At 41.0% G+C, this 27,867-nt stretch overlaps 1 protein-coding gene and 1 long non-coding RNA gene across 3 annotated transcripts; both read left to right on the plus strand.

Moving 5' to 3' along the window:
- The first annotated feature begins 5,703 nt into the window (after positions 1-5,703).
- On the plus strand, positions 5,704-12,283 carry LOC101476900 (myelin-associated glycoprotein). 2 transcript variants are annotated; one of them, XM_076889904.1, is made up of 8 exons: positions 5,704-5,881; positions 6,945-6,994; positions 9,884-9,977; positions 10,072-10,467; positions 10,563-10,856; positions 11,039-11,138; positions 11,337-11,369; positions 11,915-12,283. In XM_076889904.1, exons 3-8 carry the CDS (start codon positions 9,932-9,934, stop codon positions 11,919-11,921), a joined length of 876 nt encoding a protein of 291 aa, XP_076746019.1. In that variant the 5' UTR covers positions 5,704-5,881; positions 6,945-6,994; positions 9,884-9,931; the 3' UTR covers positions 11,922-12,283. The 2 variants fall into 2 exon arrangements, with proteins under 2 accessions (XP_076746019.1, XP_076746018.1); XM_076889903.1 differs by having other exon boundaries at positions 5,706-5,881; positions 9,901-9,977.
- Positions 12,284-26,528: 14,245 nt separating this feature from the next.
- Positions 26,529-27,350, plus strand: LOC143420943 (uncharacterized). Its single transcript, XR_013100692.1, has 2 exons — positions 26,529-26,757; positions 27,039-27,350. It is a non-coding gene; the product is annotated as an uncharacterized LOC143420943 (long non-coding RNA).
- The last annotated feature ends 517 nt before the right edge of the window (positions 27,351-27,867 follow it).

The following is a 27,867-nucleotide window of genomic DNA, read 5'->3' on the forward strand; positions in this document are numbered from 1 at the left end:
TAAGCCTATTTTTCAAGAATAAATATTCATTTGTCTTGAGACTGAATTCATTGTTTGAACCATGAAGACCTTCAGTATTCAGTAAAATTTTAATTTAATTTACTCTCCTGGATCACTGAAAGTACTTTATACAACATGACCTGCACACCCATTCACACCCATTCACACCCATTCACACCCATTCGCGCAAGCACCTTCTTCTAAGTGCTTTCTGTCTAGCATTCACACACATTCATACTTCATTTCATTAATGAATATAATTAAGGAGAAAAATTATGGAAAATGTTGGGAAACAAAGATGCTCTAAAGTTAAAGATGGATTTTAATTCTAATTGTAAAGCTATTTAAAGCTTTTAAAGAGAATCAAAATGCGATCTGTCATATTTTAAGACGAACAGTAATAACTAATTTTAATGTGGAGATTTTGATCAGCACATGAGATTAAAAAGAAGATACTCAGTTGTGAAGAGGGAAGGGTTACTGAAAACAGGCCCTGTGATGCCACTACAGCCCAAGACAGAGACAATTGTTTCTCTTGCTATAAGTCTGTGTGTGTCAACTTGTGCAGAGGAAGTGAGATTACTATAAAAATCTTATGTATTTAGAGATTATCTGTAGTCTTAACAGAGTCGTGAGTAATGGAAAACTAACTACTTGAAACTCAAACCTTAAACTGTTTAGACTGTAGTTACTTCATTATTGGTTGATCGGTGTTACCTGTATACAGACCCTCTGCAGAATGCTCATGATAAAACCTGCTCATGCTTTATATTCTGAGTGATGACATTACTTGAGTTTTGTTAAAACTTTTCTGAAAAATTGATACTCATGGTAGTTTATAAACACTTATAATGTTTATAAAAATTTGAATTTACTTTGATGAAAAGTTGATTCTGTTCATCTGAATGCAGCGTTTTCCGTATGAGAAACTTTTCATCACTCATCCAAGTGACTTCTTCAGTCTCAGTGGACTGCAGGTTTCCCCAACCTTATAAACCAGATGTCTCAAACTGTAATCCTCGAGGGCCTCTTGAAACATTTTTCCATGTGTCCTTGTTGCAACAGACCTGAATACAATTAGTAGGTCATTAGCAAGAGTATAGAACTTGACTGCATGCTGAAATGGCAACCCCTAACCCTACTCAAGTAAATTTAAGTAAATGTAGGTGTTTAGAAAAAAGTACTTCTGAAAGTACTTTTATTGCACCATGTTCATTCATTCATGAGCTGCTTTAACATGAATCAAATGGCTGAATTGCCACCTCACCATGCAGTCAAGTTCTATACTCTTGCTAATGACCTACTAATTGTATTCAGGTGTGTTGCAACAGGGACACATGGAAAGGTTTCAGGACACCGGCCCTCGAGGACTGCAGTTTGAGACTCCTGTTATAAATAGTACGTTTGCACAATAACTCAATAACACAAACATTAATATGCAAATTGTCATGACCATTGATCAACAACCGCTTGTGATCGGTTCATCAACAACAAGTGAGTATGATCATCAGCAGGTGTGGCTGTCTCCAGAGAGGGAACCTCTCAGACCAGCGCTGTACAAAACCTAGGACACAGGCAAACACAGAAACACACATAAAAGGGAGAGAGAGACAGGGAGCTCTGGGATGTAGGAAACAAACAGAAATGGCAGGTTCAGCCAGCAAGGACAGAGGGACGGTGACAATAATCAGTTAAAATATAACTGTTAACTTATAAAAATGTATCAACTTACAACTACTTATAATCTTTACAAAATACAGAAGGTCAGGCCGCTTGACCATCATTTTTTATCAACTGGTCAAAGGTGTAGAGCAGGGGTGGCAGACATAGTGCCCACTGGCTGATTACAATTATATCTGGCCCTTGGATTCGCTGGCCAGTGACGTCTGACCCAGTCTGCCAATCCTCCCGGAAGCCCCTCCACAAAATGCTCCAATGATATCCAGCGGCCTCCACCCTCCGTTAGGCTGGGTGTCATAACAGCGTGGTGTAACAGGTTTTCCCATCCAGTGTGTCAAATAGCTGACATGGCTGTACCAGTGTACTGTGATGTTTCACCAACATGTGCCAGATGCTGTTCTTGCCATCCATGTGGGCACCACCAGAGACAGCCCTGCCAGAACAGAAACTAAGACTGTAAAAATCTGCGCCTGTTTTTTGATGCGTTCTATTTATTAATGATTATTAGGAGCAAACTATGACTTTTTGCATTCTGTTTGTTTTGTTTTTTTATCTTTACTAGCCACTCTCTAAATCACACTCAAACAGCAATTAAGAAACCAAACTTCTTTGTGTCTAGTTTACAGACTACAAACTAAACATGAAACTATAATCTTTTTATATCCTGATCTCTCCTTAGTTTGCAATATTTAGTTATCTTCATCATTGGCCCTGGTCATGTCTCCTGTGTTTACTCCTTCCCTCTGTGTTTAAGTTTATGTGCCTGGAATCTGGGTCTATCTCTGTTTGTGTCCTGTCTTCTTTTGGTAGTCTCTTGTCCTGCGTGCATTGTGTTTCAATTCTGTTGCCCTAGTCTTGTCATTGTGATCTAATTCAACTGTGTTGCCTGGTGTGTTCTATCTTCCCGATTAACTAATGATTATTTAAGTCCTTAGTTTCCTTCTTGCTTTTTTGCAACCTCCCTATAGGTGTCTGTCCTGTCTGTTTGGTGGTTTCCTGTATATTTCTTTAGTTAGCATTTCCAAGAATATGTCCAATTCTCATGACGTTTTGCCTTTTTTGCCGTGTTATCTGCCTTTTTGCTTTGCCAAAATCCAGATCACATGAAGACCCGTTCAACAGCTCATTTGGAAGTACTGACATCTGCTGGTTATTCAATGTACAGCAGCCCTGCTGTGATATTACATATGGGCTACATGCCAGTCGATATATATAAACATAAAGATGTACCAAATTGCAGAATACCCATATGATGTCCTGAATAAGCCTATCTGTGATTGATTAAAGATGTATGTTATCATTGTGAGATACTGTGTCAAAATGCTCCCTAACAGCTGATGTTAGGGAACACCTCGGATCCAGTTTAAGCAAGAAATCGATTCCCGTATTTTCAACAGATCGAATCACATAAAGAGTTCCCTCATTTCAGTGAAACGGGGCCTCATTTATGTTTGGTCATGCCATATTCTGTAACCTGATAAGGGCCTTGACATGGACTTCATTTGGACATGCCCCCTATGCTCAACACAGGTCTTGGGGTTTCAGTATCAGACGTAGCATCACTAGTTCCTTGAATTTCCTTTCCTTTGATTTCCAGCAATAAAGCTGTGGTTTAACTCTAGTTACTCACCTGAGTCCTGCAATATTGGCTCCACAACTCTGCCTTCCATGCATAGCGTAACATGACATTCCTTTCGTCACTCACCACATTGCTTTAAGTTTGGGGGGGGGGGTTCACATAGCTTTACTATATTGAGTTGTCATGTTTTCAGCTTTTGTCAGCAGCATGTTTTGACAAAGGAAATTAATGTTAATACATTGACTTTATAGTCAGAATTATCTTGACAGTCTTTTACTGCATATAAAATATGTCTTGATGACTGATTTATTACCTTTCATGAGGGAAAGTTTTAAATTTCTGTATTTCAAAGCTGTAACAATATGAGATTTGCATTTATTTATAAAGTTATTGTAGAAAATCCAAAGAAAATATGCAATAAATAATTGTGTTAGCTGAATTCATGCATAACTTTTATTATCTAACATGTATTATTAGTCTAAGTCATCATATAGGTAGTTATACGGCGATATCACACAGGGATTAGTGTGCTCAATTGGCCAACAAACTTGCCTGACCTGAACCCCATATAGAATTTATGGGGCATTGCCAAGAGAAAGATGAGACATGAGACGGAACAATGCAGAAGAGCTGAAGGCTGCTATTGACGCATCCTTTTCTTCCATAACACCTCAGCCGTGCCACAGGCTGATAGCATACATACCACGCCGCACTGAGGCAATAATTGTGGACGATCGTGGCTCAAGAGTTGGGAGTTCGCCTTGTAATCGGAAGATTGCCTGTTCGAGCCCCGGCTTGGACAGTCTCAGTTGTTGTATCCTTGGGCAAGACACTTGACCCATTGCCTACTGGTGGTGGTCAGAGGGCCTGGTGGCGCCAGTGTCCGGCAGCCTTGCCTCTGTCAGTGCGCCCCAGGGCAGCTGTGGCTACAATGTAGCTTGCCATCACCAATGGGTGGATGACTGGATGTGTAAAGCGCTATACAAATACAGGCCATTTACCTTTTTTTTTTTTAAAAAGAGGACCCAAACTAAGTACTGAGTACATATGTATGATTATACTTTTCAGAGGTCTGACATTTTTCTATTTAAAATCCTTGTTTTATTGATTTAGAGATTAGATTAGATTAGATTAGATTAGATTAGATTAGATTAGATAAAACTTTATTAATCCCTTGGGTGGGTTCCTCTGTTTCCAGTAGCACAGCACTGACAGAAGTTGCAAAAGAATGTAAGCAGATATAGAAATATATCATATATACACATATATAAACACAGAGACATATATAAATATAGAGTATATAATAGTGATAAATAGGATAATAGGAATAACCAGGGAATTGCACATTTCAACTATTTTGAGTCTATTGCACCGTTGAATATGGAAAAATACTGCACAGTGAAAAGGGAACTGCAGATTAGATGTTCTCGCCTTCAACTGTCCCCCTGTTTCTCCTCCCTCTCCCCTCCAGCGAGGAGTTAAACAGTTTAGTGGTGTGTGGGACAAAGGAGTTTTTAAGTCTGTTGGTCCTTGACTTTGGGAGAAGCAACCTGTCACTAAACAGACTCCTCTGGTTGTTTATGACCGTGTGCAGATGATGCCTAACATTGTCCATAATGTCCAACAGCTTCTTTAATGTCCTCTTCTCTGTCACTGTCACCAGAGTGTCCAGCTTCATGCCAACCGCAGAGCCAGCCTCCTGAGGAAATACAGTTTGCTTTGGCCTTTTTTATACAGGTGCTGCATGTTGCATGACCAGTCCAGTTTGTTGTCCACCGACAGCCCGAGGTACTTGTATGTGCTGACCACCTCCACCTCCTCTCCCTCTATCTGAACCGGCAGTGGACATGGTCTGGACCTCCCGAAGTTCACAACCAGTTCCTTGGTCTTTGAAGTGTTGAGTTCATGTAATATTCTAATTTTCTGCGATTTTGAATTTGGGGTTTTTATAAGCTGTAAGCTGTAATCATCGAAATTGTAACAAATAAAGGCGTGAAATACCTCGCTTTGCATGTAATGAGTCTATATCACATATTAGTTTCACCATTTTTCTCTTTTATACCTCTTTTAAAGGTTTTAGTGAAGTTACATTGTCATGGTGAGATAAAGTTTCAACAGGGTGTAATTATATGTGTGTGCGTGTGTATGTGTTATAAACGTCAATAACAGGCCTTTTCTGAAAGTATAAAATAGGGTTTGAATTCAAGTTATAGCAGACTGTTGGCACTCTGAAATGAAATGCAGCCCCCCTTTGGCAGACAGCTTAAAACAGGAAATGTACACGCCAAGTTCACCCAAAACATCCACAGCAACCACCACAGCAATGTCTTTAAGAGTTGTAACCCCCCCCCCTGTTTAATGTTATAAAATAGAGTCTGCCAAACAGAATCTTGTATAGGGCCTCAAAAAAGTTAGAAACGGCCCTGTCCCATTTCCAGTGAAGGATTTTTTGTATCCGCCATCTTATCCTGATCATGTTTTTGTATGTTAGTAAGACTGCTGTACTTCTTTCTAGGATTCCAGTGAAGTGGGTGGTTCCAGCTGGAAAGATTTGAAAATCCTCCCGAAAGAGTCGGAGATGATGTCAGAGATTTGCAGAGACAAACAACTGAGTAGAAGCAGGTAAAACAGTACTGTAATGACAACACAATAGATAACAGTATGAACTGTGTTTAAGTTTTGTGCTTAGGTTGAAAGTAACCACCTCGATCAGTAGCGGTCTGTCGTGATGGAGCGAGAGTTGAGCCGAAAGGCGACACTCTCAGTCTACATTTTAACCATGCTCGGCCCGAGGCAGGGCTGGACTGGTAATCTGGTAAACCGGGCATTTTCCTGGTGGACAGGCACACTTTCGGGCTTATGGACCGACCAGGAACAAAGGCAGCAGCCCGTTTCTTCATTTTCATTACTGACACTGGATTGCCCAATCAAATTTCTTACGTAAAAAAAAGTAGGAAAAAGTTTAGTTTGGAAGAAGTGGCGAAACGATGAAGAGAAAGGTTTAGTGCGTATTTGGGAATATTTCACGTCACTGCGAGCCGATTTAAGCCTAAACAGTAACACATGATACGCGTCCTGTTCGTTTATTAATCACCAGGGGATGTCGCATAAAACGAGATTAAAGAGGCACAATCGTGTCCAATAGGGGTTAAACTTGTTCGTTGCGGTTTCGGTTTGCACACTGCTGATTTGCACACCTGTGGTTTTTAACTTAAATTTATACTTGATATTTAATTTTAGTTTCATTCTCGTGTCTTTTCGGAAATTGCACAGCAATATGCATTTCACTGCATGTCATACTGTGTATGATTGTGTATGTGACAAATAAAATTTGTATTTGAATTTGAGCTAAAAAAGAGTAGCGAACATAAAGGGACGTTAAAGTTAAAGGATGTTAAAAATGCAGGCAACTTAAAATGCAACGTTTCTATCAACCCAACAAACATTAGCAAACACACAAACTGTGTGTGTGCTATGGTCCCAGGGTCGTTTCCACAGTGTTTGTTGTTAATAGAGTTTTGAGTCTTGTTTACTCATTATTATGTTGTTTGTGTTATGTTTACTAGTTCTGCTTGCTTGTGCTTTTAGTTTATTTGTATATATCATGTATCAGTGTTTGTATTTTAGGTTGTCTTGGTTGTTAAATGGTCCCGTTCATGCCTTTGTTTTGACTGTTTCCTTAAAGGTAAGGACTCCTCGGTGGGATTTGATAAACTGGAAATTTCAAGCTTACATGTAAGTCCTCATGTTTTTAAATCAAATGTATACATGTGACATTATGTTTTTCATATTGTGAAACCTGCTGCAAAACAAACTAAGCTAGACTAACTATGTCAATTAAAGATTCCATGAAAATGATCTTCAGGTAATGCGGGACAAACAGGTTAGTATGCTGCACTGTGATGGATTTAAAGTAAAAAAAAAGAAAGAAAAAAAAACAGTCTGTGACTGGTGCACAGTGCCAGTCTAGTATAAAAAGTATACTGTCGGTGTGGAAAATGTAAATCACGCAGGATAACTAAAGAAACATTGGCTTACATCTGGTTCAATTCAGGTGTATACATCCACAAAGAGCAGCAGGTCAGCTGATCACAGCCTGTACGTTATGAAAATCTACTGGAGCACTCAAAATAAATTATTGTAAGTTATGCTGAAGAACTATTGCTGAGAACTACTTAAAGAGATTTTAAGAAAGTTTGCCTAAGAGAGTTCAGGCTGTGTTGGAGAATAAAGATGGTCATGCAGAATATCGACTTTATTACAATTATAAAACTCTGTTTTTGCCTTACTTATTGTAATTCCATTTTTGTTTGTATATTTCAATAAGCCACTATTTATTTCCCTTTTTCCTGGTAACATGAAATGTATGGTGGCCCAACACTTTTGCACAGTATTGTAGCTTATATAATTCGCCAAGAAATTCACTGGCTTTTGCATGAGCTTTTCTCTATTTTTTTAAGTCACTGTAATGAAGCCTGAGATATTGATTGGGGACTTTAGGAACCCCTGATACTTTTCTTGCAGTATGATGGTAAAGACATTAAAGGTAGATATACAGGGAACCTGACAAGTGAGAGATTTGCTGCTTTCAGAGACAAATAGTGCAGACAAAATATAAATGGCAATATAATAGTCCATATGAGAATATTAATTATGCCTGTTTATTATAAATATATTTTAAAGTTGTCTAACTTCTAAAACTGTGTTGTAATTTCCATGTATTGAAGTGATTTTGATGCATTTATTTATTTGTATGTTTTTTCATGGAAAAATCCTGCAGTGTTTTGCGAGACCCTCAAGAAACATGGAATGCAAAACAAAGTTTATGATAACTTGTATGCTTTTTACAAGTAACATAATGAGTCACCTCTTGGTTAACAATTGCTTTACAAATAATGTATACCTTTATAAGAAATTGCAGAGAAGTCATTATTACGGTACCATTCCCTTAATTCTCTTTCAGCCATCTGTAGCTCCGTGTCCAGTGCTGAATGGAAGACCAATGTTGTAAAAAGTCTTGTGTAGATTTGAAAATTTGCAGTCTTCAACAAAGGAGAACTTGTCCTTGGTGGGGTCATTGTTTTCTGTTTGCACTAGTTGAACAGAAAGGGCCATTGTCATGATCTTTAACATTGGTTATTTCTAAGGTGCAGTTGTTCTGGCCCAGAAGTCCCACCCTATACTGCCCTGCAGTATAGGGTTCCTGCTCTGGAAAATACCCAGTGTTGGGTTCCCTGGCTGGTGCCCCTGACAGCAAGAGACTTATTCACTGGACTCTCTCACAGCACAATTCTTGTTCATAGTTCATGGTCACGGTTTACATTGTTGTGCCTCTCTTAGCGCTGTCTAGTTAAATCTTAGTATATACTAGTTCATTAGTTGCCATAGAAATGTTTGAGTTGTTTTTTATAGTGTTAGTGTTTGGCTCTCCACAGAAAGTATTGTGAATACTTTCATAGCATAACTCTAGTGACCTGTGCTCCTCCATATCATTGAAGTTCATAGTTTACTCTAGCATTTTTTAATCAGCTAATATGATGCTTTCTCTTTGTTTTCATACTTTAAAGGTTGCACTATTGTTTCCCAGAATGTTAACTGCACATTTATCAATGTAATCCCACCACTTCCTGATTTCTAAACCGATGTATCAATACTGTAAACCTGTTTTTGAACATTAAATCTTCATTTGTGCTGAGACTGAATTTATTGCTGTTTATTGCTTGAACGGTGAAGACCTTCAGTATTCAGTAAAATTTCAACTTTAACTTCAAACTTACAATTGAAGTCATTATTACGGTGCCATTCCCTTAATTTTCTTTCAGCCATCTGTAGCTCCGTGTCCAGTGCTGAATGGAAGACCAATGTTGTAAAAAGCATTGACGCTCTGGTTACATCCTATGTTGTGGTACCACAACACTCATTCTCCCATACTGAAGGAAACCTGCCCACGTCCAGACTCAGAGGAATCTGGCATGAAAAAGATGGCACACAAAAAAAACATCTATCATGAGGATCCTACACAGATTAAGGACAGCTTTAAGGACCGAACAAAGCTGGTGGGACTTCTGGGCCAGAACAACTGCACCTTAGAAATAACCGATGTTAAAGATCATGACAATGGCCCTTTCTGTTGAACTAGTGCAAACAGAAAACAATGACCCCACCAAGGACAAGTTCTCCTTTGTTGAAGACTGCAAATTTTCAAATCTACACAAGACTGATATTCTCTTCTTCCATTCAGAAAGTATATCAAAAAATAAAATAAAAATTTTACATTGGAGTCTAGATGGTGAAGGGTGCGCCCTCTAGTGTTGCTTGAAGCTTTTGTTCCGTGGCTGTATTTTTGGTATTGTCTGTCTCACCCATTTGTATAAATGACACATATACATATAAGCATATATGATACTTTTACTGAAATAATGCCATTATTTATTTGGCATTATTTACTTAGCACTTTATTGACATTACACACAAGGAAAATCACTTTTTACAATGATGGCTCGTATTTGTCAGATATAAATTTGTATGAATAATTCTAAATAAATGTCTATTGGCATTAATGCTGTTTGAATAAAGTCCACTTCGACAGCTGTGGTTTGCTTTGGTTATCATAGTAAAATGTAGTGTTTTGATTTCTTTAGTGTCAATCAAACATCCCAACATCAGAGAAGAATGGCCAAGCAGAAAATTATGAAGGAATTCTTTCTGCTTTTTGCAGGTAACATCACTGGTCAGCTATTTATTTCCAGTCTCTTTATGCTTAATGTGTATAATTAAATAATTTCCTTGTTATTTTAAAAATTATCTTTCAGTCATCTGTAGCTCCGTGTCCAGTGATGAATGGAAGGCCACGGTTGTAAAAAGCATTGACGCTCTGGTTGGATCCTGTGTTGTGGTACCATGCTCATTCTCCCATACTGGAGGAAACCTGCCCTCCTCCAGACTCAGAGGAATCTGGCATGAAAAAAATGACAAAAAAAGCAACATCTATCATGAGGATTATACACTGATTAAGGACAACTTTAAGGGCCGAACAAGGCTTGTGGGAGATCTGGGCCAGAACAACTGCACCTTAGAAATAACTGAAGTTAAAGATCATGACAACGGCCCTTTCTGTTTCCGGGTTGAACTAGTGCGAACAGAAAACAATGACCCCACCAAGGACAAGTTCTCCTTTGTTGAAGACTGCGTTGAGTTGAACATGATCAGTATGTCACCAACTTTCCATGACTTCAAACATCTATACCAGTTTTCTGTTAAATCATTTTGCCTCTTACTTTATGTCTGACTTTTTCATTTTCAGCTGAGCCTCCAAAGCCTACAGTGATTAAACCAAAGACAGCCACTCAAGGAGAGCCCTACACTGTCACCTGTTCAGTCATCCACACCTGCCCCGCTCATGTTCCTAAACTCACATGGAATCTGGATAGTACAAAGGTCATTGGGCATCATAAAGATATTAAACATGGAAACTGGGAGACACAGTCCATCCTGACAGTTATTCCTGAGGAGAAGGATGACAACAGCGAGATAACCTGCACTGCTGAATTTAATGGAGGGCTGAAATCACCTGAAACTTTCACACTCCATGTAAAACGTGAGATCCTTTCAGTAGTTTACTTCCAATATATTTTTTAACCCTTAACTTTGCATGATTAAGAAAATGTTAATATCACTATTAAAAGTATGTTTAGATGAATGTTGTCTGTATTCTAAAGAAGCAATAGCAAAAAAACAAAAACAAAAACCCAAGCAAATACCAACTCTGTCTATTTCCAGGTATTGAGAATTGTAATCACATCATCATTCCTGCTGTAGTGGGGATTGGTACAGCTCTGCTCTTTGGCATCTTCTGGATTTTCATGGAAAAAAAATACAAGTGAGTCTTTTTTATAGAGAATCAAGCTTTCTGTTAACAAGGAGGAGACATTTTTCCTCTCATCAGTTCTACAGTACTCTCTTTAATATATATATATACGGAACGTAAGTAGAAAAATATTTTGGATCAGATGCAGTTGGTTTCTGAGTCTGTCATCATATATGATAACAATATAATGATTGTTTTCATTTATCACAGCATGTGGAACAGGCTTTCCAGGTTATCTCGGAGGTGAGAAAAAAAATGTTTCTTTTCTTTTGTTTTTACAGTTTGGAGCATTAAATGCGCATGCATGCTTTGATTTTTTAAATGCAAAATATTTGGAATTTTACATCCACACACATCTTCAAGATTACATTTCTAATTAAATTACTCTAAGTCCTTCTGATTAAAGGCTTTTGAGTTTTTGGCTCTCCACTGACTTCACCGCTAACTTTCCGTGCACAAATGCCTCAATGGTCTCACAGTCATTTCAAGCAACAGGGCAGATTTTTGTTGGTTGTTTTGATATTAAATTTAAAATTTAATATTTTCGAAAAGTCTTAGAAACTGATGTAGAGTTAGAGACACATTATGCATTTTGTTTTTCTTTTTAGTTGTTTTTCACTTTTTGAAAGTTCCTTGTGTTTCATGTTTGTTTTCCCACACATCTTTGAAGGCTCCGACTGGATCAAAGGACAGAAACAAAACAGCCCTGTTCCCTTCTGTTTCTGTATTTTGTTCTTTGCTTAAAATCGCACATATATACTTCAAACATGTATTTTCTTACTTTTCAGGCAATGACATGAAATCAAGAAGGGGACCAAAGTCAAATGGTTACATTCTTCTTCCCATTTGCATATCAGCTTCAGTAAAAATAAATGAATAATAAGAAAAATGTTTAAAAAACAAAACAAAAATATAATATAAAAAGCTATAAGAAAAAAGGAAGACAGGAACAGCTTTTTCTTCAACAATTAGCTTCTACCCTTTTTCATTAACTAGTGTGATGCTTTCTCTTTGTTTTCATGCTTGAAAGGATGTGCTATCATTTTTGCTTTATGCCAGAAATGTTAAGTAATGTAAGCCCACCACTTCCTGTTTTCTAAACAGATGTATCAGTACTGTAAGACTCTTTTTGAACAATAAATCTTCATTTATCCAGAGACTGAATTTATTGCTTAAACAATAAAGACCTTCAGTACAATTTACATTTAATTTACAATTACATAATATTCAACAGTGAGTAAAGTACCTTTTTCATTCAGATCAAATACAATATGAATACAGTGTGTGTTGCATGTTACTGTTAAATTGAGGAAGACCTCAAATAACAAGAAACCTGGGCCCGTATCCCTAAAGAATCTTTGTGCAAAAAGTGGCTCCTAGCGGCCAAATTCTAAGAAAATTCTCAGAGTCATGACGTTTTCTTAGAATTTCCCCTAAAAGTGACACGACAATCCCAGTTAATATAAAAGCTATTCCTCAAGATTCCTAGCGCTTAAAAGGGCTCCTAAGGCAAGATCTGCTAAGAGCAGGGAAGAGGACTTTTAGTGGCTTAGGAGTTCCCTAAGCAGCTGCACAAAATGGCCAACAGAAGAGGCAGGAGAGATGTCCTGCAAACACTGGATGACAGGGAATTATTGAGACGCTACAGATTGGATCGTGCAGGAATCATGTTTGTGGTGGATCTCCTTAGAGATGCAATTACTTCACCAACTCGACGCCACAACACTATTACACCAGAGACGAAAGTAATCACAACCCTGAGGTGTTTGGCAACCGGGAAAATGCAACAATGCAGCAGTGATGACTTGGGTCTGCAATCACAGACATTGCTAAAAGCTGAGCCGTGTTACCCTCGTTAAGACCACACTGGACTTGTAACGTTGTGATTTCTACTTCATTAAGGACAGCCCCTTGAGATAGGCCATCTTGTTTTCAACAGGGTCCATATGGGAGTGAAAGTACAAAATATGCCAGCTAGGATATTAATATGAGCAAATAAGACACAAATCATTATTTGAACAGGGTGTAATGAGTTTAAGTTTTCACATATTTTAGATTCTAATGTTAGGCTATAACCCCTACAGCTTACTATTCATTTTCCAGATATTTTCTTGAATGTGAAATATTATTTACAATTACAGTCAGCATAAGATTAGAGTGTATAATTATGTTTATTGATTTGAGGGTACATCCTTTGCTCGTTATCACCAAAAGCTCATTTCCATCAAACTTGTAGGATCAACCAATCACGGCTTTTGAAATGATGACTCATACCTAGCAACGGGGTCAACCACACCTCCTCACTAAGATAGGATTTTCCATCCATTCCTTGCTCAGAGTTCACTGAAAATGTTCTGGAATCACTTCTAAGCTAAAACTCCTGGCAAGGAATTTTTAGGTTAAGTTAGGAGCTCTCTGAGAGGATTCTCAGAAGCTTTAGGGATACGGGCCCTGGTCTTCTCATAGGCATGTGTGTAACTCTTGTTTTTTGTTTTTTTTTTGCCTGTCCCATTTGGTTCTTTAGCCGTCAGAATTGTTGTCTGAAGATCAACAAGGATACCCAAGGGATTTACTTTGCCAAATGGATCATCACGGCCTTGCCGTATTGGTCCATTTGATCGACCTTTGTTGTTATTATTTATTTTATTTTATTTTCAGTTGTTACAGACAGGACAGATATGACTGGGGGATAGGAAAAGGAGAAAGAAAGATGAAGGAAAAGAAAAACAAGGGAAGAGGGACAGTGAGAAACTTAAAAAGAGAAAGAAAAAACAATCTCCTGGATCAACTGTTGAGAGAAAAAGAAGAGAAAACAAGCAAAAAAACCCAAAACAAAGCAACATACTAAACACAACACCATCGCATTAATCTAGCTAAGTGTAAACAGCAGTAAATACTAAATATTGAATGTTGTTGTGCAGCACGCAGGACAGACAGCGCACAATGTGCTTTGAAGTAGCAGCCAAGAAAGGTGTAGTTTATGTCTATGAACAGTGAACACCTGTGTGCACACCTGTGTGGATCAGCGCGCTTGTATTCAAAAGGTTTCCCCATGTAACGGTCTGCTAGAGGGTGTAGAGGGCCATAGCCCCGTCCCCCAGGGCATGAAGCAGGTATGGAGGAGATCCAGGTTCCAGATATCCAGAGGCCCCAGAGTGCGAGAGCCCAAGGAGGACCACCAGAGGGGCATCCGTGCCACCCTCCTGGGAAGAGCTGAGGAGAACCTCAGACGAGTGGTCACCCAGTAGTCACAGAGCAGAAGCCAGAGGGGGCTGCACTGGCGTGCTAGAGTGAACCGAGCCGCAGGCCCAGAGGCCCAAGGGGCCTCTACGCCCTGGAAGAGGCCCTCTCGGTGGCTACTTGGCTGAAGTAGCCACCGGGAGTGAGCTGGTACATACCTGAGCACCCAGCCCTGGACACCAAGAACCACCAACGCACCGACCCCCGAGGGCATCAGTCACCGGCAGGGAGTGTGGTGAGGGGAGATAGGCCTCCATACTTTGGAGGGCCTGGGAGTTCCCAGAAAGGTGGAATCTAAGACCCAACCTGACATATAGACACAGACAAACAGGCACACACAGACACAAACATGCATTCCCACCCTCATGCACACATATACAAATACTCAGCACTCACCCAACGTAATGCTTAACCATGATTTAAAGAAAGTTTCCATTTATTTTAAGATTATCATAAATAGTCTTTAAATTCAGAAATTATTTATGTTCTCGTTCCTGAGTATATTATGGTTAAGTACCCATGAGTTTGTTAGTTATAGCTCTTGATTTCTTTTTATATGTTAGTTCTTCTTTTTGTCTCCAGTCTGTCGTCTCCATGTCCTGTCGTCAGTAGAATTATACTGTGTAGCATCTGATTGATGTGTGAGGAATACTTATGCAATACGATAACAAACATCTCATTTAAAAAATTAAACTACAAATAGCAGGACACTGAATTGACTGAATAGCTGGATGAACATGAAAAATGTTTATTTGAATTTTAGATTCACATATCCAGCTCTTTTTCTTTTTAAAGTGTACCTCGCTGATGCATCACCACAGATCATCTTTAAGAGTTGTAACCTCCCTGTATAATGTTATAAAATAGGGGCGGCCAAACAAAATCTTGCACAGGGCCTCAAAAAAGTTAGAAACGGCCCTGTCCCATTTCCAGTGAAGGATTTTTTTTCATCCACCATCTTATCCTGATCATGTTTTTGTATGTTAGTAAGACAGCTGTGCTTCTTTCTAGTATTCCAGTGAAGTGGGTGGTTCCAGCTGGAAGGATTGAAAATCCTCCTGAAAGAGTCGGAGATGATGAACAAATCAAATTTCTCACACAGCTTGTAGATAAAAAGATTCATTTGGAATGTCGAGACAACGCCGGTCTATGCGATTCTTTTGGTCCTGGTAGAGATCACCCTGAGATGTTTCCATGTTTTACACAATCCTTTTATTACCCATTATTCTTACAGATGCATCTGGAGATCAGCACACTGCATTCCTATGCAGTCCTATGCTAAAGGCTGATCTAAAGAACTCCACACAACAGTACAGTTATAACCTCTGGTCTCCTCCCCCCTACAGTAAACACCCCCACAATGGAAATACACTAGTACAGTGGCCAAGGGTGCTGACACCCTGACCCCCATCTCCTTTTAAGGTAGTGCCCGTTTGCCCTTTGTCTGCTCCTCACCCTCAGTAACTCTTGCTACTGTCCTGGGGGTGGGGGTTGATTGTCCTTCTGCCCTGTACCTCAGTTCTTTGTTCCCATCCCAGGCCTTTTTTGCTATTTTGTATTCTTACACTCATTAACCGCAATATTATAATGTTGCAAGCAATCACAAACTATATTCTCTTTACCTTTGATGTACATTAAGAATCTATTCTCAACAGGAAGAAGGTGGAGAGAAAGGTTTAGGGAATTATTCACGTGCCTGTGAGCCGATTTAAGCCTAAACAATAACACATGATACACAGTCCTGTTCGTTTATTAATTACCAGAGATGTCGCATAAAAAGAGATCAAAAAGGCAAAACCGTGCACCATAGTCAGGGGTTAAAGTCGCTTTTTGTTTGTTTGTTTTCAGTATCATTGAAGTTATTTCTTCTCGGGACTTGCACAGCAATAAGCATTTCACTGCATGTCGGACTGTGTGTATTATTGTGAATGTCACAAATAAAATTTGAATTTGAGCTACAAAAGAGTAGCAAGCATAAAGGGACGTTAAAGTTAAAGGATGTTTAAGTTGCAGGTAATTTCAAATGCAACAAACATCCGAAAGCACACAAACTATGTGTGCGCTATGGTCCCTGGGTGGTTTACACAGTGTTTTTTGTTAATAGTTTTGAGTCTTTTTTATTCATTATTATGTTGTTTGTGTTATATTTCCTACTTCAGTTTGCTTGTGCTTTTAGTTCATCAGTATTTCTATTTTAGGTTGTTGATAGGTTTGTAGCTTGAATCTATCCGCTGGAACGTTGAAGACAATATAATTACACTGCAAAGCAAGACACAAGTAGGCAAGCTTCTTCATGTTTCTCGTGCACGGGAGAGAACCGGACAGGCACCGTTCCTTCGCTTGACCCCAGTTGCTCTCGTCCGTTCTCCCGTACCACTGTCCTTTTATTGAGGTTACATGAATATGCATAGGTTCATTAACATATGACGTCTACATTCACACAAAGAGTACCTTGCCTGTGTGTGTGTGTGTGTGTGGGGGGGGGGGGGGGGGGGGGGTACTGCTGATCAAAGGGTCATAAAAGCACACAAGCAAACATCCTTGGTCAGGAAGAGGGTAGACCCCCCTCATCCTAGATAACACAGTAAGGAAGTCCAGCAGTTCATTTATCTAAACAAAAGGCTCTTATACTTAAACAGATATACGTGTGTTTACTATACCATAAATCAGCAAAGGAAGATACGATCTCTCCTCTGTAGGGGAGTGAACTCACCCCCTCTCCATGCCACACAGAGTTGTTACAGACCTCTTAGGATGAGACATTCTTTCAATCTACAAATGATTATATACTTCTAAGCATCTATGGTTAAATATTTCTAAGCATAAATGACAATCAACAATACAAACTCTAACATTCCCCCGTTTTTGACCTTTATGCTAGAAAAGTTCCCAGTTATGAATACCTCATGTCTGACAGTTTCAATTAGAGCTGGGCGATATGAGATTTTTTCATATCACGATATGTTTTTTTCATTTCAGGCGATAACGATATCTATCACGATATAAGCCAAATAACTATATTTGTAAGATTTAAATGTGCCGTTGCTCACAAGTAAAATGTGAAATAATCAGCAGCTTGTTTTTATTTATTTATTATATTATTTATTTCCCATAATAAGTTCAACAGGGTAGATGTACTTAAGGAACATGAGACTTTTTCAGATAAATAAAGGCAAATATTGCAAACTACACAAAAGGCAGCCGCTAAAGCGTTTAAGTTTCAAAATAGAACAAACGAAACAGACTACTAAATTGTCAATTCCACTTAGAAACAAAATATTAATTCTAAAAATAAATCTTAGTTTGTGTTACAGAAGAACAGACAAAACTGACTAACTTTTGTCAATATCAAATAAACTGAGAACTAAAAGGAAATTCTCAATCTCTCCTTGTTGTATAGCTTAGCTTTTCAAACAGTTTTAACGGTTACTTTAGTCTGACAAAAGCCGAATGACGAATTAGCGCTTCCAGTCAGAGACTGAGGCTACGTCCACACGTACACGGGTATTTTTGAAAACGGAGATTTTCCGTTTCTGTTTTAAAAAATAATCCCGTCCACACATAAAGGCAGAAATGAAGGAAAACGCTGCTATGAACATGCCAAAACAGCAGGTGGCGCTAGATTCCTAACCGTGCAGAAATGTTGGCCAATCAGAAGTCTAGAAGCCTCGGTGGGAAAAAGTAAACAAAGCTGGGGCATAGAAGCAGAACCGAGTCGTATGTGTGGAGGGACAGTAACTGTGTGTATATGTAAGCATTTAAACACTGCAGAGAGTAGAATTAACAGTATTGTAGAAATTCATTTCACCGAAACAATAACGTGGCGCACAGTGTGACGCATGCACCAGTTCATTGTATTTCCAGACTTGCTTTCGGCACAATTTACAGTGCACGCTACTCTGTTTTTTGTCAGACTTGAAATAGCCGAAATACCTTCACACTACGGAACTTCTATGGCTCTTCCGTTCGACAATCTCTCCGGCGTTGGAACCATTATCTGTTTTCTCTTCGGTCACGCTTGGTTGATTTTTCTAGTCGGCACACTCATTTCCTCCATTACCCGCTGGCTGCTTCCCAAACAAACACACATGCGGCTTGGCACTTGTGCTGTACGTTACAAGTCACGCGACGTGACGCTGCGGCTGTGATTGGTTCGGCTCTGCGCTACTTAATTTGGATTGGCTGATCTTTTTTTTTTTTTTTTTTTTTTAAGAGGACAAGAGCGGCGAGGTCTATCGCGATAGCTTAATTTCTCTATCGAGTAAAAGTTATATCGCGATACATATCGTTATCGTTCTATCGCCCAGCTCTAGTTTCAATGCAAACATTTTTATACTCAGCATATGTCAAATCACCCTAAATTACTGTAAAAGTACAGTTTAACAAATGTATTAGCGGTTATCCCATTCATTGAGCTCATCTCATGGCAAACTGCATCTTACGAGCAACCAAAGAAATTGTTGATTTAATAGTGAAAACAAGAAAGTAACATTTTCAAAAACATCTCAGCTTGGTGACGCTTCCTTCAGGTGTGCAAATCACATGTCTCTGCAGAGTGGTTTGAGTTCTGCAGGGCGTCATACATGTCTCTTCCAGTTGTTTCATTGTCCATAGGACCAGAGTCCAAATGTATGTAGAATAAACATTCAAACATACCAGTTAGTTTTGTTTGTCAACATGGGTCTCAGCTATTTCCAAAGTTGCAGACCTCTCAGCACTCTAGTTTTATGGCCTCCACCAACCCCCATCACCTCATTCAAGCCTTCGTTCTGTGAGGGGGATATTTATGACTCCTTAATTGTCCACGCTCTGCAGAGAAACACCTCTGTGGAAAGGGTGCAGGGTTGTCTTACTGCTGTTATGATCCCAGCAGTCTTCGGGGTATCATCGTATTCACAGTACAGTGGTACAGCATTAGGTGATGTTCATAGGAAACTGCTGTCATCACCACCATAGCTTCTGGTTCCTGTGCTTTTCACAGAATCATGATGTCATCCTCGAACTCCTTCTGCGCTGTCGATGGAGCTTGGCACGCTCCCTCATCCTTCGAGTTTTCATGTTCCAATGCTGCTGAAGGTTTAAGGCAGAGCACGTCGTACACCTTAGTTGTCTTCCTCAGCGTCAATATTGAATCTTTCATTTTATTTAAAATCTCCTGGAGCTCAGTAGCACAGCTCTCTGTGTCATGTCTGCTGTGCTAAAGATGATTTCTGATCCTCCTGAAGTCTCTCTCCGGGCCTCAGCTCCCATCTTGTGGACGATCCTCTCAGGCACTCCTTCTCGTCATGCATAGTCCTGATTTTGGGCCTGCTTGATCTGTCTCAAAACACTCAGCTTCTCTGCCTTCCTCCTAGTTCAGCTGATTTCATGATGGGCCCCAACCAGCTTGACCTTTGACCTCAACCACTGCTTGGGCTATGCCTGGAATGTTTCTGCTTCTCACTGCTGCACCTGTATTTCAGAAAGACTTCTATTTGGAGAGCATGTCAACAATCATCAAACCACATTCTTTAGTTCAGTGAACTTCACTTATAGGCCATCAAAGCCTCATCTGAACATGGATGCACCACTTGCATAGATTTAATACTTGTAAATAAACAGCTAATCACACAAATCACTGCAACAATAATAGTAAACATTGTTTAATATTAATTCTGGACCCCACCTCTTGACGCATGGACAACCATGCGTCAACTCACCAAACCTGGATCCCCGTCTTAAAAACTGGCTCCACCAGGAGCCTGCATACACAAGATCTGGAAATAAAATCAACCTTCACACTTATAAACAATTATATCAAAAGAGTAATAAGCATTCAGCACGGGCAAGACAAGTGTCATGTGCAGGTTTTCTCAAATCATTAAATCACTATCATTACCATAATTCGCCTCAAACATGGATCATCCCATGTGCTCAGTTAACATTAATGTAATCAGTGACTTCTCTTAAGCAAAGTCACTCCACTCATATATTATTATGGGTCCAAAAGTGGCCAGCAAATGAGCCCATAATAAACTATTCCATAAATACCGTAATCTCTCATTTGTTTTACTCATGTCACTTGTCCGTTTCAGCTGAATCCTCCACAGCATTCCCAAAGAAACAAACATTAGCAATACACATTGACTGTGGTCAGACGGAGGTCAGACACAGGTCAACGGGTTCCAGAGGTGCCATAAAAACACCATAAAATCAACCATCCATTGCTGTGGAAAATATGTTATTCATATCATCAAAGTAACCGTCACATTTTCCCAAAAACACAATGTAACAGCATCACCACTCATAACCGGTAAACACAGTTTTCCTCACACATAAACCCAAAAATCCTGTAATAGGAAAAACATCAACCAGTTGTCCTGGTATAAATCATGTGATCAAACCACATGAAGAACTGTAATGCTGTAGAAAAGAAAATGCAAATGTTAGCACTGCGCAGATGTATACAATTTCTCACAGCTTCTTTTACCAGTCAGTCAGCTTTCTTTTTTATTTCCATTCATTCATGCATTCATTCTTTCTTTATTTGCTGATAGTGGAACTTGTCGTCGCATTTAGTTTCCACTTCCAGCAAAATGACGTCATCTCAAAAAGAAAAAGAGGAACTTTAGGTCGGATTACATAGCTGAATCCTTTTTTAGGCTGGGACACTCATTTAATAATTGTCCCAAATAAGTAGCTTTCTCCAGAACCCATTTTAATGTGGAGAAAATAGCACTTTTAATTTCTGACGTGCAGATCTGCTTAAAGAAAAGAAATAGACAAACAAAATCAGTGCCTGTTCAAAAGATAAAAATGAAAAATAACAAAGATTATCAAACCAAACTCTCAGTGCACTGTGAAAGTATCAAAATAAAAAGGCCTTGTTAAGTCATGACACAAGCTCCTCATCAACTTCACAACAGGAGAAGAATCATCAGCTAGATTCACTCCAAACCAACCATCAGCTGCACAACACACCACACCACATAACTATGAGTTTAATCACCAGGTCTGTGCTCTTCACTCGTTTAGGCCACAGATCTATTTTATTCAATTTTCCTTTTCCCTTCATCATAAAACATGTGACATGCTGTCATGCACTTCACAAAAGACGTTTGTTCTGACGTATTCAGAGTTGTGTATCTAAATACAGGATTCACTCGCACATCAAAACAGGAAACTCAGTGTTTTAGAGTCTACACTCTAACAAACTCCAACACATCCCATTCACTCGTGCTAGAATTCAGTCACCTGTGCAAGAATTCAGTCACCTTTCATTAATCTAAAAACCAATCAAATAATTTGCATATCGGCTATTAACCCACTAAGTTGACAGGACAACAGAAATGCATGTTCAAAATAGTATCACAAAAGACAATTTCCCTCATACAGTAAATTGCTTATGCTGCTCAATCAAGCAGGAAGCTTCTCCCAATTTACTATATCAACAACTAAATTTATTGTCTGATCTCTGGTTGGTCAAACCAGGATCTTTTTTCCTTTTTCCACAAAAGTTTAAATTGTTGTCCTGCAACCTAGAGAGTCAATTTTTTTTTCTTGGATAAATTCAGTATTTGATAACAAGTGTCTGCTAAATTCTGTGTATAGTGCTGGCGGAGCGCTGCTGACGTCGACTGAGAAAATTGTCAGGCGGTGGAAGGAATACTTCGAGGACCTCCTTAATCCCACTGATACGTCTTCCGAGGAGGAAGCAGAGTCTGGGGATGAGGGGAATGGCCCGCCAATTTCCGGGGGTGAGGTCACTGAGGCAGTTAAACAACTCCTTGGTGGCAGAGCCCCTGGTGTTGATGAGGTCCGCCCCGAGTTCCTGAAGGCTCTGGACGTTGTAGGGCTGTCCTGGTTGACACGCCTCTGCAATGTTGCGTGGAGATCAGGGGCAGTACCTGTGGACTGGTAGACCGGGGTGGTGGTCCCCATCTTTAAGAAAGGGGACCGGAGGGTGTGTTCCAACTACAGGGGGATCACACTCCTCAGCCTCCCTGGGAAAGTCTATGCCAGGGTGCTGGAAAGGAGAGTTCGTCCGTTAGTCGAACCTCGGATACAGGAGGAACAATGCGGTTTTCGTCCTGGTCGCGGAACACTGGACCAGCTCTTTATCCTCTCCAGGATACTTGAGGGTGCATGGGAGTTTGCCCAACCAGTCTACATGTGTTTTGTGGACTTGGAGAAGGCATTCGACCGTGTCCCTCGGGGTGTCCTGTGGGAGGTGTTGTGGGAATATGGGGTGTCTGGCCCATTGCTACGGGCCATTCGATCCCTATACAACCGTTGCAAGAGCTTGGTTCGCATTGCCGGCAATAAGTCGGACTCGTTCCCGGTGGGTGATGGGCCTCGCCAGGGCTGCCCTTTGTCTCCGGTTCTGTTCATAATTTTTATGGACAGGATTTCTAGGCGTAGCCAAGTGGCGGAGGGCTTTCGCTTTGGTGGCCTCAGAATCTCATCTCTGATTTTTGCAGATGATGTGGTTCTGTTGGCTTCATCGGGTGAAGGCCTCCAGCTCACACTGGAACGGTTCGCAGCCGAGTGTGAAGCAGCGGGAATGAGGATCAGCACCTCCAAATCTGAGGCCATGGTTCTCAGCCGGAAAAGGGTGGAGTGCCCACTCCGGGTCGGGGATGAGTTCCTGCCACAAGTGGAGGAGTTCAAGTATCTCGGGGTCTTGTTCGCGAGTGATGGGAGAAGGGAGCCGGAGATCGACAGACGGATTGGGGCTGCAGCTGCAGTAATGCGGACGCTGCACCGGTCCGTCGTGGTGAAGAGGGAGCTGAGTGTAAAAGCGAAGCTCTCAATTTACCGGTCGATCTACGTCCCTACCCTCACCTATGGCCACGAGCTGTGGGTAGTGACCGAAAGAACGAGATCGCGGATACAAGCGGCGGAAATGAGCTTCCTCCGAAGGGTGGCTGGCCTCTCCCTTAGAGATAGGGTGAGAAGTTCGGCCATCCGGGAGGGGCTCAGAGTAGAGCAGCTGCTGCTCCACATCGAAAGGAGCCAGCTGAGGTGGTTCGGGCATCTGACAAGGATGCCCCCCGGGCGCCTCCTGGGTGAGGTGTTCCAGGCATGTCCCACCGGGAGGAGGCCCCGGGGCAGACCCAGGACACGCTGGAGAGATTATATCTCTTGGCTGGCCTGGGAACGCCTTGGTATTCCCCCGGACAAGCTGGAGGAGGTGGCTGGGGAGAGGGAGGTCTGGGCCTCTTTGCTTAGGCTGCTGCCCCCGCGACCCGGCCCCGGACAAAGCGGATGAAGATGGATGGATGGATGGATGTCTGCTAAATTGACACTATTTTAACACTGATGAAAGATAACAAGCTAATTTTCATTGCATGTGTGTTTGTGTTTTTAGGCAGGTTTAATGCATGTCTGTGGAGCTGCATATCCAGCAGAGCATGTTCTCTGCCTTTCCTACACATTTCTCTACTATTATTTGATCATTTCTTAACCAATGTGCTATGAGTCCACTGGTCTTTGCATCACACTAAGTGACTTGGACAAGATGATAAACAGACTCACATGCTGAAGATGTTGTCTAATCTTCATAAGCTCTCTTGTGTTTGTGTTAGTAGGGTTAATGCCTGTTCTGTGTGATTCTGTATATGTTTGTATATGTTTCAGACTCCTTCACAATTTTCCAACTTAAGCAGTCAGTTTTCTTTTCCCCAGGTTTGCTAACCCAAATTTTGATTTCCCACATTTAATAACAAAATTTGTGTTCTCACCACTCTCATTCTATTGTCCTCTGATGCGGTTGCTGAAGTTCTGCTGCTGCTGCCTTCTTGGGCGACTTCTAGCAGGTCCTGCCGGTTTCTTGGCTTTGGTCTCAGTAGCCTTGTTCATCTTGAAAGATCCGGAGGCCCCGGTGCCCTTGGTCTGCACCAGAGTGCCCTTCGCCACCAGGCTCTTGAAGGCGGTCTTGACACGGGCTTTGTTCTTGTCCACATCGTAGCCTGCGGCAGCCAGAGCCTGCTTGAGACCGGCCGCGGACACGCCGTTGCGCTCCTTGAAAGCGGCCATGGCTTTCACGATCAGCTCGCTCACGCTGGGGCCGACCTTCTTCGGCTTGGACCTCTGCACAGGGCGTGTTTATGATGGAGCTTTTCCGACCACAGCTGGCACGTTGAGCGCATCATTCAGGGTCCATTTCTTTCATGTAGCTATGGTCGCTAGCCAGCATGCTAGCCGCATGTGGCTTGCCGAGTCACTCAGTCCTTTCTGAACATGTTGACATGCTGCCGCCGCCGAACCTGGCCTCAGATCCAGCAAGCTTAGCGCGCTGATCTCCAAAAGGTCCCGAAAGCCAGAAAGACGTCAAATAAATGTCTCGTTCTAAGAGTTCAAACAAAAACTCCTCTTCACGCCGCCATCTTGCTCGCCCCTCCGTGGAATTCATCCAATCAGATAGGAAGATGGGTTTGCTTTTCTTCTTCTCTTGTGCTTTGTTAGGTTGCTTCTGCAGCCTCTGCTCCGATACTGCCGCTGCTGATCAGGTTTTTCTTCAGGTAAGAGTGAGAGTTTTGAGACAGATCGTGCTATAAATAAGTCAGCCAGAAACTTGGCTTGAACGTTTCCAATTATTAAACTATTGTTTAACAACTATTGTTTAAATTTTCGTCCGACCGCTGCATGTGGAAAATTGATACAGGTCTGCTTTTCACCTGAAAGTGACAAACTAAGACATGTTCATTATCATCATCACTGCTTAATCAACACACATCTCTCTCTCTCTCTCTCTCTCTCTCTCTCTGTGTTTTTGTGAACAATCCTTTCTTAAAAGCAGAAAATGACATTGTAGTTGTTTTTCGGCTGATCAACACAAAAACCTTTTTCCTGTGATTATTTTTCTTCGTCTACAATGTAATTTGTCTCTTTTTCACTCTTTTTTTTTCTTTATAATAGCTTGTGATCCGCAAAATCACCGCTCTCACTCACAATCAAAGGCAATTACTTTTGCACAGTGCACAAAAACACTGTGATGTCAGACACATTCACACTCACTTTTTCATCTGCATAAATAAACCATATGGCTGGAGATATGTGCCATGGTGATCCATAGGCATGATCACACGTTTATTTAATTATTTTCAACCCAACAAAACAAATAAACAAAAACATGATGCTGATGCTACACACACACACACACACACACACACACACACACACACACACACGAGTCATAGCTCTGTTTTCCTCTCTTTGAGTAGTTCTCAGACAGCTCTCGATCTGATAATGTGTAGCCTGCTCATCAGCTCAGGAAAAGAAAACTGCAATGCAACATCACACAGTAGTTGCAGCATATTAGTTGTTTTCACAGGCGTGCTGTATATTTCAACAATGGCTCATAATAACACGACAGTCTTCCTCACAGGTCAAGTGCCTCTATGCACTTCATTAGTTTAAATATTTACCTATATCACTTCTCCTCATTAATGTAGATTACTTTTAACAACTATCCACCTCAATTACGTCTATGGTCTGGCACACAGGCTGTTGTCGATCAGGGCAAGCTAAAGAGTTAACATTTTGTGTCAGCTGCCAGGAGCAAAGTCCAGCACAAACGTCTGTCTCCCTCCAACTCACTCTTGGTTGCTTAGAAACCCATGATAACAACAACAGTCGGTGTCACAGACCACGTGTTCTGCTCCGCACACACTCACACAACAACAACAACAACGACGAGACGAGGACGAAGATGACAATAACACAAAATAGGCCTACTCCGGACTCACACCGGACCGCTCGGGACCCTGACCCAGTTGTGGGACGCTCACCCAGTCGCGCGACAAAACCCAATGAAGGGACGCTCGGGACACACACCCAGGGCGATTTCAAAACCGGACACTCACCGGACGCACGTGCTTTATCGCACACAGTGATAAAGACTTTCAACGCAACCTCACACAGTGACCGCGTGCTTTGCTGCACACAGCGGCAAAGACTTAAACTTACTTGGTGTTGCTTAGCGTGTAGTATAGCCTCGAATCCCGCCGATCGCCATTCATCGAGGAGAAAAGACAGACAGCGAATCCACAGGAACTTCCTGGCTGACGTCAGTCTTTCAGCGTGCCTCTTCTCCCCTCGGTGAATGTCGACTCCAGGGCTCCGGCTCTCGAAGGACCAATTAATGATAGGTTTGTAGCTTGAATCTATCCGCTGGACTAGTGATGGCCCGCTTGAAGCTGACGCTCCGGAGCGTGTGTCGAAAAAAACAACACACTGGTTCAGAAGCACTGTGTCGAGGCTTGCTTCGTTTGGCAAAAGTCACGTGACCAGTGACGTCCGAAGCTTCATTACGCACGTAACTGCTTCGGTACCTGATTCAAACGGATATAAGGAAGTGAATCATCCACGGGATTCGTGGAGTGTGTTGATGGTGACAGAGAGCGAAGAGGTGATCATTCCACTGACAGATATGGAGCCAGCGAGGAAGAGAGGACATTCTGGCGTGTGGGAATATTTTGAGTTGATTTTGCTCAATTCATTTTATCTGCCGAAGTGAAAAACTTGAAATGTCCAAAATCATGTTTTCATAATGGAAATATCATTACAGCATATGACTTTAGGAACACTTCCATGTGAATTAAAGCTAATGAAGACTACAACAATGTATTTGACACTATACGTACATTAAATTGCTACAGTTTAGAAAATCATTTTGTTTATTGTTTTTAGGTGATAGTCTGCAGGACCCAGGAATACCTGCATATCTACCAGCTTGCAGTGTAGTTCCTGCACTCCACAGCCTCTTCTGTTCCATGCAAGTGGATTTTCTCCAGGGCAGGAGAAACTATTTCTAAGAAAAGAAACAGACTCAGCCAGCGCACAGTAACACTAATCCTCTTTTTAAATGTAAATAACAAAAGGGCTACCTGACATAGAGCATGTTTTTACTTTGCAAGTTCTTGATTAGGGGTGGGTTTTGATTATCGCCTTTCTGATTACAATCCATGCTAAATTGAATAAAGTGATATTGATTCATTAAAATCCCGTGTCGATTTGTAAATTAACGTTATTATGCCTGAAACGCCAGCATCTCAGGTTAAACCTCACAACATGTCGTCAAACACCATGCAGCTAAAACAGTAACTGGGAGCAGGTTTACGGATTCTGCATACAAACGTGAACACAGAGCGCGGACCCGATGCGTCAGAGTCAGATTTTGGTGCGTCGTCGGGTCCGCGCTGTGTTTGCCTCTTTTTTTTTCCCGCTGGCTTCTGCAGCTGCAGGTTTCATAACTCTCTGTTTACATCTCTAATTAAGTCTCACATGTGTCAGCTTTCTTTTAATAGATACGAAATTATGGATATATACTGTTAAATGATCAGAATTGTAATATTTCTGACTGAGGCAAAACTTTCCAGATTCCAATCAAATTGAATCGGATCCTGTATCGAATCAAAAATGATTCTACAAATCAGTGACGATGCAGCCGTACTCAGCTCCCTAAGCATTTTCCCTTTCCAGTTCACAATCAATCCCACCCCTAGGTCAAAAATATGTA

The sequence above is a fragment of the Maylandia zebra genome, linkage group LG11 (assembly GCF_041146795.1).
Source record: "Maylandia zebra isolate NMK-2024a linkage group LG11, Mzebra_GT3a, whole genome shotgun sequence".
NCBI lineage: Eukaryota > Metazoa > Chordata > Actinopteri > Cichliformes > Cichlidae > Maylandia > Maylandia zebra.

What these genes read in the sequence shown, in the direction of transcription:
- LOC101476900 (XM_076889904.1), top strand. Translation starts at nt 9,932, where the DNA reads ATGGCCAAGCAGAAAATTATGAAGGAATTCTTTCTGCTTTTTGCAG. An exon ending in CGTTGAGTTGAACATGATCA is followed by an intron (nt 10,468 to 10,562) that starts GTATGTCACCAA and finishes TTTCATTTTCAG; the next exon opens with CTGAGCCTCCAAAGCCTACA. An exon ending in TTTCACACTCCATGTAAAAC is followed by an intron (nt 10,857 to 11,038) that starts GTGAGATCCTTT and finishes GTCTATTTCCAG; the next exon opens with GTATTGAGAATTGTAATCAC.